The sequence below is a fragment of the Cladophialophora psammophila genome, assembly GCF_000585535.1.
Source record: "Cladophialophora psammophila CBS 110553 chromosome Unknown aczJe-supercont1.11, whole genome shotgun sequence".
NCBI lineage: Eukaryota > Fungi > Ascomycota > Eurotiomycetes > Chaetothyriales > Herpotrichiellaceae > Cladophialophora > Cladophialophora psammophila.
This window is the reverse complement of record NW_006912932.1, coordinates 587,811-607,541: the sequence shown is the minus strand read 5'-3', so window position 1 is coordinate 607,541 and position 19,731 is coordinate 587,811. Positions and strand designations below refer to the sequence as shown.

The window sequence follows — 19,731 nt, the reverse complement described above, 5'->3', positions numbered from 1 at the left end:
TTAGGTGTGATTCGGAGTGTTAGATGTGGTTAGGAGTGTTAGATGTGGTTAGAAGTATTAGATGTAGTTCGGAGTATTAAATATAGTTCGAAGTGTTAGATACGGTTAGAAGTGTTAGATGTGATTCGGAGTGTTAGATATAGTTTAGAGTATTAGATATAATTAGAAGTGTTAGGTGTAGTTCGGAGTGTTAGATGTGATTCGGAGTATTAGATATAGTTAGAAGTATTAGATATAATTAGAAGTATTAGATGTGATTCGGAGTATTAGATATAGTTCGAAGTATTAGATACGATTAGAAGTGTTAGATGTGATTCGGAGTGTTAGATATAGTTCGAAGTGTTAGATGTGGTTCGGAGTGTTAGATATAGTTAGAAGTATTAGGTGTGATTAGAAGTGTTAGATGTGATTCGGAGTGTTAAATGTGATTCGAAGTGTTAGATACGGTTAGAAGTGTTAAATGTAATTCGGAGTATTAGATATAGTTCGAAGTATTAGATGTGGTTCGGAGTGTTAGATATAGTTCGGAGTATTAGATGTAATTAGGAGTGTCGTAATTATATTGTAATAGAGCTCTTTAGGGTTCGGCGTGTACGTATAATAACGTATAGAGGCCTATTTAGTAGATCGGAAATCGAGAACGCGTTTCTAGTTAATACTAATAAGATAACACTACCAACACTACCTAGAGAGGTAGGGGCTAGAGCTACGAACACCTAGTATAGCGGTAGTATCGAGAAATAGAATAGGACTAATAAAACACTCTTAGAAATTAGGTAGACGGCGCTAAAAAGCTATGAAATTCATGATACTCTCTTAAATTTATAATGAATGGTACACTGTTAGCACTATAAACTATTTCGTATTCTCTTTCTACTAGTCTATTTAAGTTTAATATATGACTAGATAACTTTTTCTCTCTATCATCGCTCTATTAGCCTAGTATAGTTCATTATAGTATAGCTACCTTACTTTATTATAATATAATGGGCGAGTCTAATAGAGGCTAAGATCTAAAGCTGTCGTCGTGAACTAATATTTATTAGAAATAGCAGTACGTAGAAAATAGTTTAGTTATTCTTCGGCTATATTATTAAGAACGGTGCGACCGAACGGGTAGACTTTCGAAAACGTCTAGATTCTACGCTATAATTAGTAGTTCATCTTTAAGGCTAAAGATATAGCTAGAAGTGTTAGATACGATTAGAAGTATCGTGATTATATGATAGGCGAGTCTAATAGAGGCTAAAATCTAAAGCTGTCGCCGTGAACTAATATTTACTAGAAATGACAGTACGTAGAAAATAGTCTAGTTATTCTTCGGCTATATTACTAAGAACGGTGCACTAAACGGGTAGACTTTCGAAAACGTCTGGATTCTACGCTATAATTAGTAGTTCATCTCTAAAGCTAAGAAAAGCTCTAAATAAAAAGGCGATTCGTAAAATCCTAGCTATTCTTTTCTCTCCCTTTAAACGGAGGCTATTTCTATTAGTTACTCTCGCATCGGATAAGTTCGAGATCTACAATAGAGTTAAAATTAACCGCGGTGTACGGGAGGAGATTAATAGTATCTATGTACTAGCTTCTAAGCTTTAATAAAAAGAAATCTATAGAGCTATCTATCCGATGGAGTTAAGTTCGTTACACTATTTATATCCTAGAGGCATTCATCTTCTATAAAAAAAGTTAAGACTAAGAAGTTATCTATATTTATTATATCTTTGAGGACGCTATATAATCTCGTGAACCGACGATAGATTTCTTAGCTCTCTATTAATTAATTATCTAGTTTTTTCTTTTTTCTTTATAGGTTTTATATGAACCCGTATAACTCTCGTACGCATTTCAATATTCCGAGTTATACTTTTTCGCTGCTTCTTCGCCGTCTTCACCTATTTCATTACGAAGAAAAAAGAGCTCGAGCTTAAATTCGCTTTCTTGTACGTTTCTTTCTAAGTTAAGCTCTGGAGATATTATCGGAGATACGTAGACTTTCAGTTATTTCTAGTAGCGTCTATAGCGGCGGTAAGGGTCTCGGTGGCTCTAGCTATAATGACTTCCATAGCGGTGTTCACCGCGATATTACAGACACTTTCGTTAATAATAATAGCACCATTAATAGGGTTAATAAATCTAATAAGAATAGAGTTAGTATACTTAATGGTAAAGAAAAAAAAATAGACTTAGAGAAAGGAAGGAGGAAAATATATTTAGTAAAAGATATAGTAAAGACGATATTTTCTTCTACGGAATAATCTTCGTCTTTCTTCTTTACCCGAGTGATCTCTATGATAGTAAGAGTATTATTAGTAAGGGCGTTATTAGTCGAGTCGATAGTAGCTTTCTTACGTAAAGTGACGGCTTTATAAACCTTGTTTTATAGGTGAATCTTAACCTAGAAGATATTAATATACTACTATATTCTTAGTACTCGGCGTTACGGCGGTGAATAAGGCGATATTCGACACTAAACTAAATATCTTATAATTATCTTTTTATTTATTATACATTCTTCTCAAAATATATTCTTCTTCGTCTTCGATAGCTAAGAAGAACTTAAAATATAATTAATTATTCTTCTTTACTAGTATACCGCTTAAAAGGCTCATTAGAGCGAGTCATTACGCTCTACGCTCTACTTTCTACTCACTTTTATCTTTAAATCTACCAATATTCATTAAGACTATTTCTCTTACCAGTCTAACCTATACGTAAATACGATTTATATTAGTATTCTCTCACTATTATCTTCTCTATCTTTACTTCGTATATACTTAGCGAAAAAGAGACCTTATCTACGTACTTTTAAATCTTAATCTTTAGAATTTAAGATTTAAACTCTCTATTCTTATTCTTCTCTCTACTTATATAACCTTCTCTAAGTATATACTCTCTATATCTCTCGAGTTATACTGAACACTATCTTATTATTAATATAACGGACGACATCGATAATCCTATAATTACGAGCGGTGCGTAAGCTAATGATTAGCTTCCTTAAACCTAGAAATAGATGAATGAATATCTAACTAGTCTACTAGTTATCTCTCTAATCGAGACTCTTACTCCTCCTATAGCTAAGATATAAGTGAACGAAACTAATTCTACTACGTTTATAGTCGAGACTTCTTCTTCTTCTTTAGCTAAGATATAAGTGAATAAAGACTTAGATAACTTAATTTTATTTATCGTTAAGACCTTAGCCGCCTCTCCGCTAAAGACTAAGTTACTTTCATCTTAAGTTCGGTTAAATAATCGTTAAGAAGAGCCTAATATTACTAAGATAGTCCCTTCATTCGATGAGCTAATTTAATTAATATACGACTTCTCTACTATCGATTCATTATTTATAATGGAGAATATAAATATTAATGCCATCGTATCCGCTCATTCCGAAGTTATCTATATTAGTACGCTCTATATATAGAATAATAAGGAGCTCTACTACGATAAGGGCTATTTAACTAGATTCACGATTAATCGTCATCGAAGTTATATTTACGTCTATATTTCCCACTAAAATGAACGTATAGATTATGAAGATAATATCGTAATGTATGCCGGTCTACGCTTCCCATATACCGTATTCTTCACCCCAGAAATCTTAAAGTTCCTTAGAAAGGGGTTTTAGTATCTAGGAGAAGTATTTAATGAGCTTAGTTATTACGAGATACTTTTACTACTTAATCTTAATATAATGGCTATTAAAAACATCTTAGTTCTAAACCCACACTAATCTCTTATTATACTTAAGAACTATCTCGAACTCGCCTAAGATACGGATCTTAAGCTTAAAGTTCATATCTACACGTTCGGAAGTAAAGATATTATCGCTTAAAACCTTATGGCTTTATAAGAAGCTATGGAGTACGAAGAGCCTTAAATCTATCTAAGTTATTAGATCTATTTTAATAAACGTCGCTTTCTTATCTAGCACAACGAATTTATTTCTCCGGGAAATCGTTCTACGTATTTCTAAATAGAGGAACGAATTACCTTCTATAATTTAGTTGAGTACTTAATCTTTATATATATCGACGATCTAGAAGAGTACGAGAAAAATAAAATAGAGTTAGAGATATATAAGTACACTACGACTTCTATCTTTCTAATGCGCGTTTCTAGAGACGGTGACCGTATATATCTTAGTCTTTTCGAGATATCTAACGGTGCGACGCGTCTTTAAGAGGGTTAAGTTATTAACGTTATATATTACGAGATAGAAGACCCTATAACTAGTCTTCGTACCGTCGTTATCGCTCTATTATCTAGTATTTCACTAAAGTTTACGATCGTCTAGCTTAATATAAGTTAAGATACGAAGGCTCGGGAGTTTTATCTAGGTTTATTTAAGATCGATTCTAACTAAGTTCTATCACTTTCGACCGGAATATAGTTTATCTCGATCGAGGAAATTTAGAAAGTTCGACTTATCTTTATCGAGTTAAGCCTCGTATTAAGTAATAAGTCTTATCGCTATCGGGTCGCCGGCCTTACTCTATTTCATCTCTCTTATATAATATCGTTACGCGATTCGAGGTTCGAAGAAATATATTATCTTATTATTAGTAATAATATTACCTACGTCGATTTCTACGATGTTTACTCGTTTCTTACTTACGTAGTGATTAGTATTAACGACTATATAACCGATCTTAACGAGAGATAAAAGCAGGCCATCTAACTCGCTTATAACGCACTAGCTAGCTTCGTCATTATATAGGGACCTCTAGATATAGATAAGTCTTACGTTACTTAATATCTCGTATAGCCATTTATTATCGCGAACAGAAGAGATAGTTAGATCTTATATACCGCTACTTCCAATGGCTATATAAACTCTAATGCCGTCGCCTTCGATAAGGAGATTCGCAATATATAAAGTTAAAATAAATAATACGCGGTACGTATTTATTCCGTCGAGACCGAGATAAATATCGCGCGATAAGCGGGCCTTTTAAGACGCGGTAAATCGGAATTTACTCGTTCTAACTCGATGTTTACTCTCAACGACGAAGCGGGTAACACAATTAAACTAATAGATATATCGTCTATTATATACGAGGTCTATAAAGCTCAGTATAAGTAGTCTATTTCGTTAATCTACGATTCTCGCGTTATCGTATAAGGCTTCCGTCTCTTCATCGACTTCCGCCTTATATAACTTATCGATGTATATTCTAGAGAAGAAAAGAGTAACTTAATAGACTCTACGGAATAAGATATAGAAAAGATCGCGTCACTTAAGGAGATATACGACTAGTTTTCTATAGGTACGTAATTTAATCTAAAATAATCGCTATAGTTCGCCTCTCTACTTCGCGAAGGTCGACGAATCGTTCTAAAGAGTGTCGTCGTTATCTATATTACTTTAGTACTCGCGTCTAAGACTAAGGTCTAGAGTATATATATTATCTAGGTCGTAGCTATAATAATCGACGAAGTAGTATAGATACCGGAGTAAGTAACTACGACTCTTCTCGCTTTTTATTCTTAGGCTGCGTTAAGAGCTTACTACGACGATACCTAGTAGCTCTCGATACTTATTAAAGATAAGGCGACTCTTACTTTCTTTAAGAAGTAGTATATATACTCTTAGATAGTTCGTTTAATTAACGCTGGTATTCTCTTCGTCTTTCTCACTAAATAGTATCGTATAGCGCCTAATATCTCTCGTATGGTTAGTCGATTCGGGTATCGTAAGAAGCTAGTCGATAATCGATATATAAGGTTTAAGGAGCGACCTCAGTAAGCGAGTCTTCGTTAATGAAATAAGGTTTAATACGGCCGGGAGCGCACTCTTATCTACCTTAATATTCGCTTCCCTTCTTCATAGAGACCATCGAACCCGGAAAATATAGCTTAGTCCTAAAAGAAGTAGCTCAAAAACGTTTATAGAACTTATATTGTCCCGGGCGGCTCGCGCGTTAATGAAGTCTTCGTTGTTATAGGTATTGAACTAGCTAAAAAGATAATAGATATAATACCTAGTGTGTAAGTCGCTATCATTATAGAATATAACGCGTAATACCGCCTCTATCTATATATAAAAACTAAACTTATATATGCGGATGATAAGTATTTCACTCTAGTCGTTACAATCATCGATGAATGTTAAGGAATAAAGTTTAACGTTGTCATCATCGACTTTCTCGTGACCGACACTCTCGGTTTCCTAGCTAAATACGCTCGCGTCAACGTTGGAATAAGTTATGTTCGCTTCGTATTGTACGTCTTAGATAATAAGAAAGTATTTATTTAAAGTGAGACCGTAAGTTTAAGGAGAATTTAGTCTAAAATTCTTTAAGTCGATACCGAGGTTAAGATTAATTCTTCTTAAAGTAGCGAGTATTTTACCGCTATAGACTTCTTCTTACTCACCGATATTAACTTAGTTCGTATTCTTTAAGGTAGCGCTGTGTCGAGCCTTCTAGGTGTGTCGGATAATACTATCTCTTTCTTTAGTACGGATAACGAGGTATAGATAACTAATTAGAGTTAGAAGTTTAAATAGATAAAAGATATAGAGTGATGAAGAAATCGATATTAAAAATTTATTAACTTAGTATAGGGTGTTATTTTCGCGTACTTCTTTAATAAGAGATAAAATCGAGTATATTAGCTAATACTAGGTAGAAAGAAGTAACGTAGTCTCAACGATATTCGAGTTAAAGTTATAAATATAGATAGATATAGTTAGAAATAAGTAGAATAAGCTAGAAGAGAAAGTCTATTCTCTCTAAGTAATGATAATCTTACTTTTCTATAAGGCTTCCGCGTATAAATAAATCTTTAGTCTAACTACTATATTTAAGATCACTAAGCGTTCTTCCGTAGTATATTATAATTCCTTTAATATCTATAATCGAAAAGAAAATTCTTTAATTTTCTCTCTCTTTCTTCTTCTACCTAGTAAGAATGACGGCACCGAAACTAAATTATTCGACTACTTCGCCTACCGTATACTCCTAATCTTCGTAGATAGATTCGAAATCTAAGGGACGAGTGAAAAGTATTATAGATATTAAATCGCGTTAGGACACTTCGAATAAGGAATATAAGATGATATATAATATATTTTAAGAAGTATTATAAGAGTCTAGTGTACTAGGTAAACGTATTTAAGAGGTAGCTGCTTAATACGCCGTGAATAAGGCTATCGATAGAATACTACGTAAACGGTAGTATCGGAATACTCTTAGAAAGATAAATCTAGAGACGGTACAGAGCGATCTACGCTACTTAGCGCTATAGCTAAGTTATAACCATCGGAGACGACTATAGCGAGATAAGAGAAGATAAATATACGGCGTAGTTATACACGTATATTCCGTGACTAAACGAAGCTTAATAGAGTTAGTAAATAGGACTACGGCGAATAGTTTTAGTTTAAATTTAAACGAATCGTTCGGTAAATTAATATTAGCATAACCAGCTAAATAGAAATTATCTAAAGAACGAGCTAAATCTATAACGTCAACGATAGCGATACAACAGAATATCGACTGTTTCGATGTATAAATTATCGTTATAAGACGATAAGAGAAAGAGGGAGCGAGAATATATCGTCTCAAGGAATTCTCTTTAACTCGAAGCTATAACTATATAAGTTCTCTAGAGAATTTATAGTTCGCATAATTTATAAACATTCTAAACGCGGATTTTATATTTATCTCTAGTCGCGATGTACTTAGCTATGATTCTACTAGTACGAGGAAGATTTTAGTATCGAACGAGAAGGTATAGAAGGCTGCGTTATAAGATATACGTAGTTAGGGCTAACGATATTTTAGATTCTAGCTATAACGTATAGAGTAATCTAAAGAGAGATAAACTATATTATAGAGACTATATTAAGAAGATAAGATAAAAGAGTATAAATTATAATATAGTAGAAACGGCTAGATCGGGTTAGATTTAGCGCGGCTAGACTAATTATAATAAGATTAGATACGAATACATTAATAAACGCGTTATAGCTTTTATTTTAATTCTCTCACTCTTCTCTTCATTCTTATCTTCTCAGACTAAAATATCTCTTACTACGAGACTTTTAGAGAAGTACGAGTACTCATCCGATTCCTAGCTCTAATCGAATATTCTAGATCACTAATAACGACTATTATCTTCTCTATTATAGTATAAAATAAAACGAAGATAAGACGCGGTAAAGAGAATCGTAATATAGTATATAACATTAACTTAAGATATATAGCTACTAATCTAGGAGAAGAAGAAACTACTATAGCGATAAGGAGAAGATAAATAGATACGTATACTGAATCCTATACTACTAAGTCGGTGTTAGAATTAAATACGTAGTTCTTAGCGTAGCTCTCTTATAAAAGTTACGTAGGGATACGAATTAAATTCTAATATCCACTGAGTACGTACTTCTTTCCATTATAATCGTGATTCGAGATAGTATATAGAGAATTCTATATTAATATAAGTAAAAAGGAACGTCGAGTTAAAAATAATCGATCGAGTGATCGGTTCTCTAATGACTCTCTTACTTCTATACGCTCTCGAGATCGAACCGGAAGATATATTAAATCATCCTAGAGAGATTTATTATCGATTAAAGAAGATAGTAATTTTAGTTCTAAGAAAGAGAATAGATATTTCTAGGTCATTAATGAAGAGAAAGAAGTATAGATAATACTATCGCCGAATCGAGAAAGAGTTATGATAAGAGTGGTAAGTATATCTTCTTATAAGAATATTATAGTTAGATCTTAATATAACTAGCTCTATTATATTAGATCTAATAAGATAATTATTCGCGGGTAAAGACTTTAAGATATCTAACGCATATTTAGTCATAATCTATAATAATTCGTAGTAAGTATAATATATTATCCGACGCGTATTTTCTAAGTAGCTTCTCTCGAAGACTTCCCGAGATATAGAGTTCGTTAGGCGATAGTATTATATTTAGATCTTCTAGTATAGAATAGATTTCACACCGCTTTAGCTTAGTTCGCGACGATGAGTACTCGACACCTTCCTTAGTAGATATATCCTTCACCGATCGTTCGAGTTAAGGGTATAGTCGTGGGAAGAAGAGGCGAAGAGAATTATAAGATCGCGATCTTATATCTGACGTTGAGAGATAAAACCATTCTAATGTATTCGGAGATACAAAACGACGAGAAAAGTTCTCGTCTTCTAAAGGCTATATTAAAATAATTAAAGCGTATAAGAGTTTAATGATTGCGCGAGTCTTATCCAGGGACGGTACAATAGATAAGAGAAATGGGCGTAGGTATAATACGTAGGTAAACGCGAATATAGAGTTCGAAGAGTCTTTAGTTCAATAAGTCTAGGATGATGTTTACGAGAATAGAAGAATATTTTAGATCGCTTCATTCCTTAGAGTACTATCGAGCCCGCACCTAGTGAAGGTTAGAAAGGTATCTTAACTAGTAATTAAGAATATCTACGCGTCCGTTAACCATCACCACTAGATACGGAATTACATTAGTGACTATCGCTCTAAAGTTATATAGCGTATACGCGAAGAGGTATGATGGCTTTTCGCCGTCGATGATTTAACGAATACGACGAAGGAAAAGATACAGTTTCTATTAGACTATGATCGCTTTATATATAGACTAGGCCCTACCGGAGGAGAAGAGATAGATATCAGTATCTAGTACTATATATATACTAACTCGGGAATAGGCGAATATAACGGACCGATGAACGTCGAAGAGTATTATCCGACTAATTAATAGAGTCTTCTAAATTAAGGTAGATTCGAGTTTAATAAGATATAGCGGAACTAAAAAATACTTTAATTCTCTACGATCCGAGATAATTTATTATCTAGTGATATATCTATACTAATACTTATAAGAATATTTAATAGATCTATAAGTAAGAAAAGACTATAACGTAGACTTTAAAGGAAGGTTTTCCTCTACTAGAAAGAGAAGACTACTAATACTTTCTAAATCTCTATATACGATTTAAAACTCTATGAAATTAGTAAAGTTAGTTAAAACAATAGATAATATATTAAATTCTAATATAGCGTATTAAGCTTTTCGCCGCTAGTATAGATAGAGAGTAATTATAAGAAGTCTTTTAGAATCTATATAAGAACGACTTATATATACTCAAATTATATAGAACATTTCTATCACCGCATCTTTAGTAGAAGTTAGCGAAGAAAATATCGTCTACTCGTATAAACGAGAAATATAATCGAGAGAACCAACTCGTAACTAGCCTTATTATTAGCGAGGTAAGTTAGATATCGAAAGAGAAGAGTAATAGATATTAAAATATAGTAGTAATCGATTAACTAAGTACTCGGAAAGAACGTCTAAGAATACACTTTCTATTGGCACGTCGCAGAAATTATCTAATAAGTTAAGTTCGACTCAAATATAAACTTTATAACTCTAATGAACTAAGTCCACAATGCTCTAACATCTTAGTTAGTAGAGCCACTTACCACGAAACCTCTATCGATATAGATATATATGGAGGAAAACGATAACGAGGAGAAAAGCGTAGTCTCTAACGACGAAGAGCTTCGACGGGTTCTGAATAGAATACGCTAATTAGGCCGAACTATACTTTATAATCGAGAATGGCAGGAAGAAGATAAGTAGTCGGCGTAAACGTAAGCACTACGCGAGCGGCGAGGAGCGGTTAGAACTAGTAGAAATTAATAGTAGTGAGTATAGAATGATAATATCTAGATAAATAAGGTCACTAAACGAAGTTTAGATTATTTTCTATCCATTATATATTATATTAGTAAGAGACGTAGAAGAAAATAATAATCGATAAGTAGTGTATATTATAACTACTTCAGAATATACCCAGGGTACGCTAGATACCTAGACACCTACGGGTCTTTACGATATTATATTTATCGAAGTTCTATTAGAACTATATAGTCTTCATATACATAGAGCAATGGCGGCGCTTCACCGACATAGGTATATCTAATGGAGTTTAGGGCCTATAGTCTTAATAGAATATAGACACCTAGAGTATACAGAAGCTACAGAATGAACGTCATAATTAGTGGAAGGTATGAAATGGAAAGAATAGGGAGACGCCAGAGACAGCTAAGCTAATCAGCAACAACCCTGGGAGCCCATGGGTTGGTACGCGGCGCGCTGGAGTAGCCCAGCGGTCTCATGGGTTGCATAAGACGCAGACTTACCTTGACAGCCCAGGGCGGCCCAGGGCTCTCAGGGTCGCGCGGGAAATTTTGCTGATGTACCGACCATTTACTCCCGTTGAAGTGATGGCCACCTAACCATATTAGCACTTCGCACCTCTGTAGTATCTCTGCTATGTGGGAGCGGATGTAACAGGAGACATTACATGACTCCTAGCCTATTGTGCCAAGACTCTTTGCCCATCCGCGCCACTTGTCAGCATGCTTCTTTACTGCTGTTCAAGAGCAGGAGTCGATGTCTGAAAGTACCGTCTGGTCGCCATCTCCTATTATTCTGGATGGAAGTCTCGTGCTACCTTTATCTATCGATTCATTTAGACACTATGAAACCCTATTCTAAGGCTGAATATCGTGCGGACTGAATTCTGATGCCAACGGGGTGACTGGCCGTCATGATTGACGTCGGCAATTCAGTAGCGTACTTGGTACTCATTTGAAGTTGGTGGGGGCGGGGTTGGAAAGGAGGGGAAAGGTTAGTTTAGTGGGTGCCTAGACATTCTTGTGGATGTATATGAAGTGCCGCGGGGCTCCACAGACTTGAACTCTGACCGCCATCTTTTGCGTTCTGTTCTCGAGCCTATCGCTTCCCATGACATTTTGACCTGGCGATGGATTTTCCATCTTCTCGCTTCAATTGCATCTTGTGTGGCAGGACTTATTCTACACAGCACCATTTGCAGCGGCATGTTGATGCGGCTCGTCAGTTTTCCCTCCCCTTTCCCATAGTGCCTACCGCTTCATGTTGGCGTGAAGCATTCCCGTAAACCCAACCGAAAACCCACAGAAACCATTTGCTGACTTGCGGAAAACGTAGATGCTACCTCTAAGCCATTGCGGTGTAAATACTGCTCCGGAAACTACAGTCGAATGTGAGTGTTGCTACTCTAGCACGCGTTTATTTGTTAACAAATGCCAACACTGACGCGAGCAGGGACGTTCTGAAGCGCCACCTTCGCACCTGCAAAGACAAGCCCAAGGAGCTTCTCGATGATCTAGAGACTGCGCTTGCGTCCAAAGGGACTGTGCCCACCGCTTGTGACCGATGTTACGGCCAAAAGCGAGCTTGTAGTCGTGGCATGCCGTGTTGCAATTGTCGTTCGAAGAATGAGCCTTGCGTCTACTCTCGAGGTCTGGCGCGGAAGGCGGTTGGCACTGACGCGTCAGAGAAGCCAGCTGCGGCAGGTCTTGAAGCCCCCTTTGAGGATAATCGTCATTTCTCGCCTTCCCCCAGATGTTCGGTGTCCGAAGCCAACGATGACTCCTCCTCAGACATGGAAGCCGATGAACCTACAGAACTCTACCAACCAAACCTGTTTCTTTCCCCTAATCTTCATTATCCACACCATAACATTACCCGACCGACACTCCACACAATCCACGATTCTACAACGACTTGGCCATGGGGCGACAAATACCAGAAGCATTTAATAACCTTTCAATTCCTGGCCAACTTTACCAGCACCACTGGCTTGGTCAACTCTTTTGATTGCTGCTCAGTTGAAGAGAGGTTAGAGCTCCTCAAGAGCTATGACAAGCCGAACTCGCAAATTCATGGCGTTGTCAGAGAAGCCTCGCCCCCAGCCAAGCCGAGACGTACAAACCAACCTCCCCCAACGAATCCATTGGCCTTCCAGAGAAATCACATCTGGGGCTATGTTCTGGATCAGCCAACACCGCCTGCAAGCGAAGAGCCCATGCTTCCAATGGCCGATATTCAAGTTCAGTACACTCAGAATTGGATGATGCTCAAACCTCCAACGAAATCGCCGGCTGAGAACATCAACAAGCCGGGATCTTCGGGGCGTTCGACACGTGCGGGGGGGAAGATCGACTCGGAACAAGCAGCCTTCGAGCTTCAGCTTTTGACTTCTACTGGCCTTCGGATCGTTTCAAGAATCAAAGAGGTCGTAATGGTGAAGCCAAGGAACAGTATTGTCAACTTGAACTGGGCATCCCACGTGGAAGATGCCTGTTTGGAGTTTTTCTCCCCGACAAACATCTCCAGGTTTCTCAACTTATTCTGGGCGGGATGGTATCCCAACTGGCCGGTCATACACAAACCCACGTTTGCTCTACCGACTACGATGGACATACTAATCGCCGCGATGGTGGTCATCGGTAAGCCTTATTTCATGAATATGACACACCCACACTAAATTTCTCACAGGTGCCTGCTTGTCTCCTGATCAATCTGAGGTGGATCATGCCAGAGTATGGTTCAATGCGATTGAGGAAATAGTCTTCACTGATGCAGCGTTCTACACCAACATATCGGGCGACGAGCCGAAAAATCGCGATCCCTCTGGGCCTAGAGACAGGAAGATGACGCAAGTGCTGCAAGCAGCTTACGCAGTATGCCTCTATCAGAATTGGGAAGGCAACGACCTAGCCAAGAAGCGCATCCGAAGATACCGTTATAGCATAGTGGTTGCGGTTGGTCCTCCAACGCTTCTTGAGACCTTCCACCTCATTGACAAATTGACCAGTTGGCAAGAGATATGGACATTGCGTCCTCTAAGCATCCCTACCTGGACTTCTCGGACCCCGAAGGTTTCGACTGGCATAGTTTTATATCGCGGGAGGAGCGCATCCGGTACATTGACACCGCATTGGTACATGGTCACGCGGACAGACTCGAAGCTGACGATTGTTTTCAGAACGCTCATCTACGTGTTTTTGCTGGACTCTGGCTTCGTGATGTTCAACAACCTGCCACCTCGGATGGCAGCCGCGGAGATGAAACTGAACTTGGCCTGCCCTGAGGGGTGCTTCCAAGCCGACAGTGCCCGGGACTGCTTTCTCCGACTGAGGCAGTGGTATTCCTCAGCCAATACTACTGCAACCATGTCGCTGAGCGCAGCACTCGAGACACTATGCCAGAAGGAGCTCGATGACAGGGTTTGCATGCGGTTTTCAACGGTTGGCATTTTGAACATGTTCACGATGGCATCAGGTGAGAATCTTGATGGTCGACGAGGTCCTGGGTCGTTATATTTTTGTGCTGACGACTTCTCAGCCCTCCATTCGCTGTTGTTTCAACAGACTCAGACATCATTTGGCTATGAACCACAGCTCACGCCGATCCGGAATGCGTTATCAAACTGGATACGCATCTGGCACATGATGTCGCCGACAGCTTTGGCGTTAAGTGGAAATTCTTCTTCTGTTTACGACCTCTGGAAAAGAACCGGATTCATGAGACACGCCGCAGAGTTCCACCTGCTCGCAAAAATAATCGTGAAGCACGTCGAGATGTGTCAGCGTGACCGCACGACCGCACAGAGTAATTCCTTCATGCTTACTTCTGCGGCACAGCCTTTTGGTTTCGAGAAGTATGATGAGACTAGTATGCAGCAGGTTAATGATCTTATCGTCTCCTTCAATAGCTTCAACATATAGTCTGGCGTTCACCAGCACACAATTGATATATCAAGTAGCATCATTGCCCCTCAGGTCGACGACGATTTTCTCGGTAGCCTCGCCCAGTCGAACTTCTTCTCCTGCCGAATTCAAGTCTCGCAGAGGTTTCACACGAATTCGAGGTCTGGCAAGTCCCTGTTCAAAAAGTGCTATTGCGTCTTGTACATCCTTCCTTGCGCCCACGAGTGACCCGATGACCCGAAATCCATTGTCAATGAGCGTTGTGGGGCAAAAGCGAATCGGCTGCGTCGGAGGAAGCACGATTACTCATACCTTATGTCCCTCTCACTTAGTTCTATACCTTATATACGGATCTATTACTAAGTAACCTAACCTTATTAGGTAACGTGGTAGAGGCTCTAATAACGAAGATATTAGGTCGGTAGCTAAGGGGTTTCACGACTTAGGGGGAACTCTCTTATTACCAGTATACTCTTAGTGTAACAAGACAAAGTGGCTGTGCTGGGCTTGTAGAGGGGTAGCAGGGAGGAGATTTGGCTGGTCACATGTCAAACCAAAATGGAGTAGAAGGGCAGGACAGCTTACAGTGTGCTGGGTGTGTGCCATTCTTTACAGTTTGAATAGAGTATCATGAATTCTATTACTTTTTTACAGCCGTCTACCTATTTCCTGAGTGTTTTCTCGGTCTTGTCTCAGCTCCTCAATGACGCCGCCGTGTTAAGCGTTCGTTGCCCTAGCCGCTGCCTCTCTGGGTGGTGGTGTTGATGTTGTTGTTGTTCTGTCAGCGCTAACCAGAAAAGCGTTCTCGATTCCCGACCTGCTGGATAGGCATCTGTGCGTTGTTGCACGTATATGCCGAACCCTGAAGTGTTCTATTACCATATTAAGTTTTATAACTTTATGACGACGGAATAGGAGGTTTTAGGAAAGGTCTTCAGATCATAGGCTAAATTGTATATAAATAGGTAGAGTCTCTCTAAGTCGGTAGGGGAATAAGACATAATTAATTAGGTAGAACCACTTCTGTGTACAACACTTGGACTAGTCTCGTTAGGTTAGGTCGATGACCGCCTTCTCGAGGGTTATAACTAAGAGAGACAACCTGTAGCTCGATAAATCGTGGAACATGCCATTGAGACTCTCTACAACTTCGCCCAGGTACCCGAGGTCTTGGGCTTCAGGCAGGGTCAAACTGAAGAAGAGGGCTATTTATCGGTGCAAGAGCTCTTCTCTGACCTACCCAGAGCAGATAAGAGCCAAGAAGAATTGAGACAGTGATTAACTTACAAGACCGTCGCTCCAATCCCCTGGGTATACACTTAGGCCATCGATATGAAGGTTCTAATGCTGTAATATACGGCGGTACACGGTTTCCAGCCCACCAGCGAGATCCAGTGCTGTACTATGAGCCAACAACGCATCCAGGGGCATTTTTACCACATGCGTGGGTGGGGCTGAGAACCTATCGAATACCGACATTGGAAATTTTGGACCATGGTTGCTTCGGTCTCATCGTCGGCATTGGTGGGGAGCCTTTCGTGACTGCCGCAGAGGAGGTCAGCCGGGAGTTTGATGTAAAGCCCTCTGTTTATAAGGTTGGGTGCCGTTGACCATACGACGACGTGCTGGGAGAATGGAATGCTATCAAAGAGATCAGCGATTGGGGCGCGTTGTTGGTCCGACCTGATCGCCATATAGCGTGGCGCTGTGTTAGTCGTCCTGTGGATGTCGTGGATGCCTTGCGATCGGCACTGAAACAAATTTTCGCTCATGACAACGAAAGTAGACGGGTTTGAGATGCTTGCAGCCTGGTTCAGTGAAGTCAGAGCTAGCGCTGAATCTTTTACCTTGAAGTATCCTCACGACCTGCTGGGCCGTTAACGTGTTTCTGCTACTGCTGAACGGACCACAAAAGGTCAAATTTTTGACACCTATAGAATCCACTCGCCGCACCGAACGCCTTAAGCTTGACCTGGATACCTCTGAATACGGGAAAGGGATCTGCGTAAACGCTCTTTCTGCACTCCGGACCCCAGGGCTGATATGTGTTAAAATCGCTTCTTTGTTTTCTGGAATCGCTATTCTCGGTCTGGCTTACTTTGCCTCATCTATTATGTCAGCCATTCGTTTCGACTCGATCCGGACGCAGGTCATAAGCGTAACTCCTTATGCCGGGGCAGTGGCACTTAAATTGTTGTCTGCTGATATGCCGACCAACATCAGGATGCATTCCTACGCTGGAAATCTATTTGCTGCTTTGGTTGGGTCGACCGTGTTCTACGTCGGACCCAAGTTTGTTGTTGGGTACACTGGGCGGTTCTTTCTGCTTGGCGTCCTCTACCGCAACGTGCCCTCGCAAATTGCTTAGATTGTGAACAACACTGCTAGACACACGCCCCGGCCCGATGCAAATGCAGTGGAAACCGTGGTGGTTGATGTTGGTGCCATTGTAAGTAATTGGATCTTCTCGTCGAGCGATACACCAAACTATCTCTTTACCGCCACTTATCTGCTGGCGATGGATGACATTGCACTTGTGGTTACAGGGGAGCCGATACGGTTGTTCAGTCTGGCAAATAGCAAGAAGAGCACATCTGAGTGTAGACAGAAGTTGCTGGCTGACATGATGGATGAAAACTCTGCGCAGCAACTGGAGAAGCCAGGCGATGCGCCTCCAGGTTACAAGTATGTCTTGTGATCCCGCCGTGACTAGTCATCGAAACACAGCCAAGGAGAAATGGCTTCTGCGCCATGATAAGTGTTATAGAGCAGATAGAAGGACGAGTCAAGAGATGTTGGACGAGAGTCACGTATACGCATACAGTCATGGGCTGCTGGTTTTGGTGTTGTCATTGTCCTCGATCTCTCCCTCTGTCGAGCAACGTATGAAAGGTCTGGGCACAATGCATGCCGGGCTAAGTATCCCTTTCAACCCTCAAGAACCCTTCTGTGAAAGAGATTATGTTTTCTTCGCTGGAGGAGATTTTTATGTGTCACTTCAGAGACTATGGTTGCGGAACAACCTTGCCTTCACAGCAGCCGAAATCGACATGTCTTCCGTTGCTGCCAGTGTTCCCGACCCTGAATTTGATGACATCTCCATCCTCCAACCATGCCCGACTAATCTTTCTCTTATGTACATCCAGCGTACTTCCTTCTAGTGGTTGTGAACCATTACGAGTGGCTTCCAGGAGGCATCCAAGTTCAGATGGGGTAGAACCTGATAATGTACCAGTCCCAATGAGATCTCCTGATTTCAAAGGGCATCCGCCGGCAGTGTGATGGGCAATCATTTGGGCGAACGAAAAAAGGATATTTTTTGTGTTACCTTGAACGAGATGATACTCTTGGGAATCCACTGTGACTGTTAGTAATTGATAGGCCGGCTGCTTCTCTACCCACATTCAAGAAAGACATCGATAGGGATGTCATAAACAGTGTCCTTGCGAGCTTCCTGCAGATAGGGTAACAGCGAGGTATGCTTGTCAAACATGAGCGTCGCACCATCCACAGGGGAGGAGTGCTTACCGATGGCACAGGTTTCGTCCGAAGTAGTTCCAGTGCATCTAATGGGACGACCCATGGAGATATGGTGGTACAGAAGTTCTTGCCGTTGAACGGTCCCAGTGGCGTCGCTTCGGTGCTTTGAATATCTCTTGCCGACCAATCGTTCATAAGCACAACGCCAAAGATATGCTCTTCCGCCTCGACTACCGGAATAGCAATACCATGTTCGTTCCCTTTCCCAATGAAAGCAGCAAACTCAACTTCGAAGTCCAATTTTTGGCTGGGCCCGAATGCTGGCGCCTCGTTCACGAGAAATTGGCCACGCGGTCGACGAACAGGTGTGCCTGACACCACGACCGAGGAACTGCGCCCATGGTAGCCAAGAGGCATATTATACATACTCTCAGGTGGCTGAGTTCCAGGCCTGAAAATGTCGGTGCACTATAAATTGGTGCGATTAGTGAGTGCTTTCTCGAACAAAGGACGGGGCCGCAGTGCACCGACATTTTGAGCATGGTAGGGGCTGGTAAAGAAGTCTGTATAGTCACCAATGTCAAAGGGGAGATGCATCTCGGCTTTCTGCCTTGGGACAAGGGCTTCTTTCTTCAGCGCGGCATCATCGCGCAAAAAACGCCCAAGCGAGGTATCTGCCCGGAGGATGCTCTGCAAGAAAGCCCGCACTTTGCGGTGCACTCCCTGGCCCAGAGCGGCGTATCTGTTCAATGTCTGCTCCTCAAGCGTAGTTTTATCGATGTCAAGGGCAGCAAAAGTCCCTTTCTCGGCTAGAACCTTCAAATCGAGAATATGACGTCCGATGGCGACACCAATGCGTCGGTCCCTCTCTGGAGCGCTAAATATACCATAAGGGAGGTTTTGCACTGAAAAGCCGGACTGGTGATGATCCTCTACCCAGGTGTCCATCGCCGACAGACTTTCCAAGAGGATCCAACACGCAGCGGCAATCCACCTGCAGAGAACAAACTCCGGCGTGCGATGCGACTATCTAGATCAGAATACAAGCCCAACGCCAATGTGTCGTACACGCGTATATGTAAGGCAGTCTCGCGCCTGTGAACCTGACCTGTGTTGAATCCTGGAATCAGGCCGTTCTAAGCACTACGGTGCGAATTTTCCGGGTCTGGTAGGGCGGCAGTTGCATCGACTCGGTAAATTGCGAAAATTGCGACAATTTCCCGACGATTCCGTGTAACTAAGAGCAATTATTGTCAGCGGCACTGGGTGGAAACCAAACAATCCATACGTCCATGCACGGTGATGTTGGTGGTGCTAAGGCCAAATGGCGTCTTCAGTGGACACTAGACTGTCACCCACTGCGAGTTTACACTGCAGAACGCTGAAGCCATAGCACCATCTGCCCGGGAGGGTTACTAACGTGATGGGTCGACAGGTCCAGTGACTTCCCACGCTGTCAGCTATGCCTCCGTACGGATAATTCATATCCGATACCCTAGCAGTACGGCCGCAACGAAGGTGCAGCAAGCACGCGAGCAAAATGGCCCTGGGTTCGTGACTGGAATGCTAATACGCAAAGACAACGTCCAGCGGCGCAGAATCCCTCAAGATCGCTCTATGCTCCAGACAACTCCTACGGAAGAGTAGAATTCCGAGGGCGA

At 40.7% G+C, this 19,731-nt stretch overlaps 4 protein-coding genes across 4 annotated transcripts; 3 read left to right on the top strand and 1 right to left on the bottom strand.

Moving 5' to 3' along the window:
• Positions 1-12,480: 12,480 nt before the first annotated feature.
• A1O5_07439 (uncharacterized protein) lies at positions 12,481-14,608 on the top strand (the record flags this gene model as incomplete). Its single annotated transcript, XM_007748028.1, has 5 exons — positions 12,481-13,327; positions 13,377-13,642; positions 13,696-13,802; positions 13,867-14,162; positions 14,226-14,608. The coding sequence occupies 5 exons, from the start codon at positions 12,481-12,483 to the stop codon at positions 14,606-14,608; spliced, it is 1,899 nt and encodes a 632-aa protein (XP_007746218.1).
• Positions 14,609-15,849: 1,241 nt separating this feature from the next.
• Positions 15,850-16,365, top strand: A1O5_07438 (uncharacterized protein; the record flags this gene model as incomplete). Its single annotated transcript, XM_007748027.1, has 1 exon — positions 15,850-16,365. A coding segment is annotated over one exon (351 nt), but the record flags the coding sequence as incomplete, so codon positions are not given.
• Positions 16,366-16,703: 338 nt separating this feature from the next.
• On the top strand, positions 16,704-17,288 carry A1O5_07437 (uncharacterized protein; the record flags this gene model as incomplete). The annotated part of the gene is made up of 2 exons (XM_007748026.1): positions 16,704-16,937; positions 16,959-17,288. The coding sequence occupies 2 exons, from the start codon at positions 16,704-16,706 to the stop codon at positions 17,286-17,288; spliced, it is 564 nt and encodes a 187-aa protein (XP_007746216.1).
• Positions 17,289-17,595: 307 nt separating this feature from the next.
• A1O5_07436 (fumarylacetoacetase) lies at positions 17,596-19,018 on the bottom strand (the record flags this gene model as incomplete). Its single annotated transcript, XM_007748025.1, has 4 exons — positions 17,596-17,948; positions 17,993-18,071; positions 18,119-18,521; positions 18,576-19,018. The coding sequence occupies 4 exons, from the start codon at positions 19,016-19,018 to the stop codon at positions 17,596-17,598; spliced, it is 1,278 nt and encodes a 425-aa protein (XP_007746215.1).
• Positions 19,019-19,731: the final 713 nt, after the last annotated feature.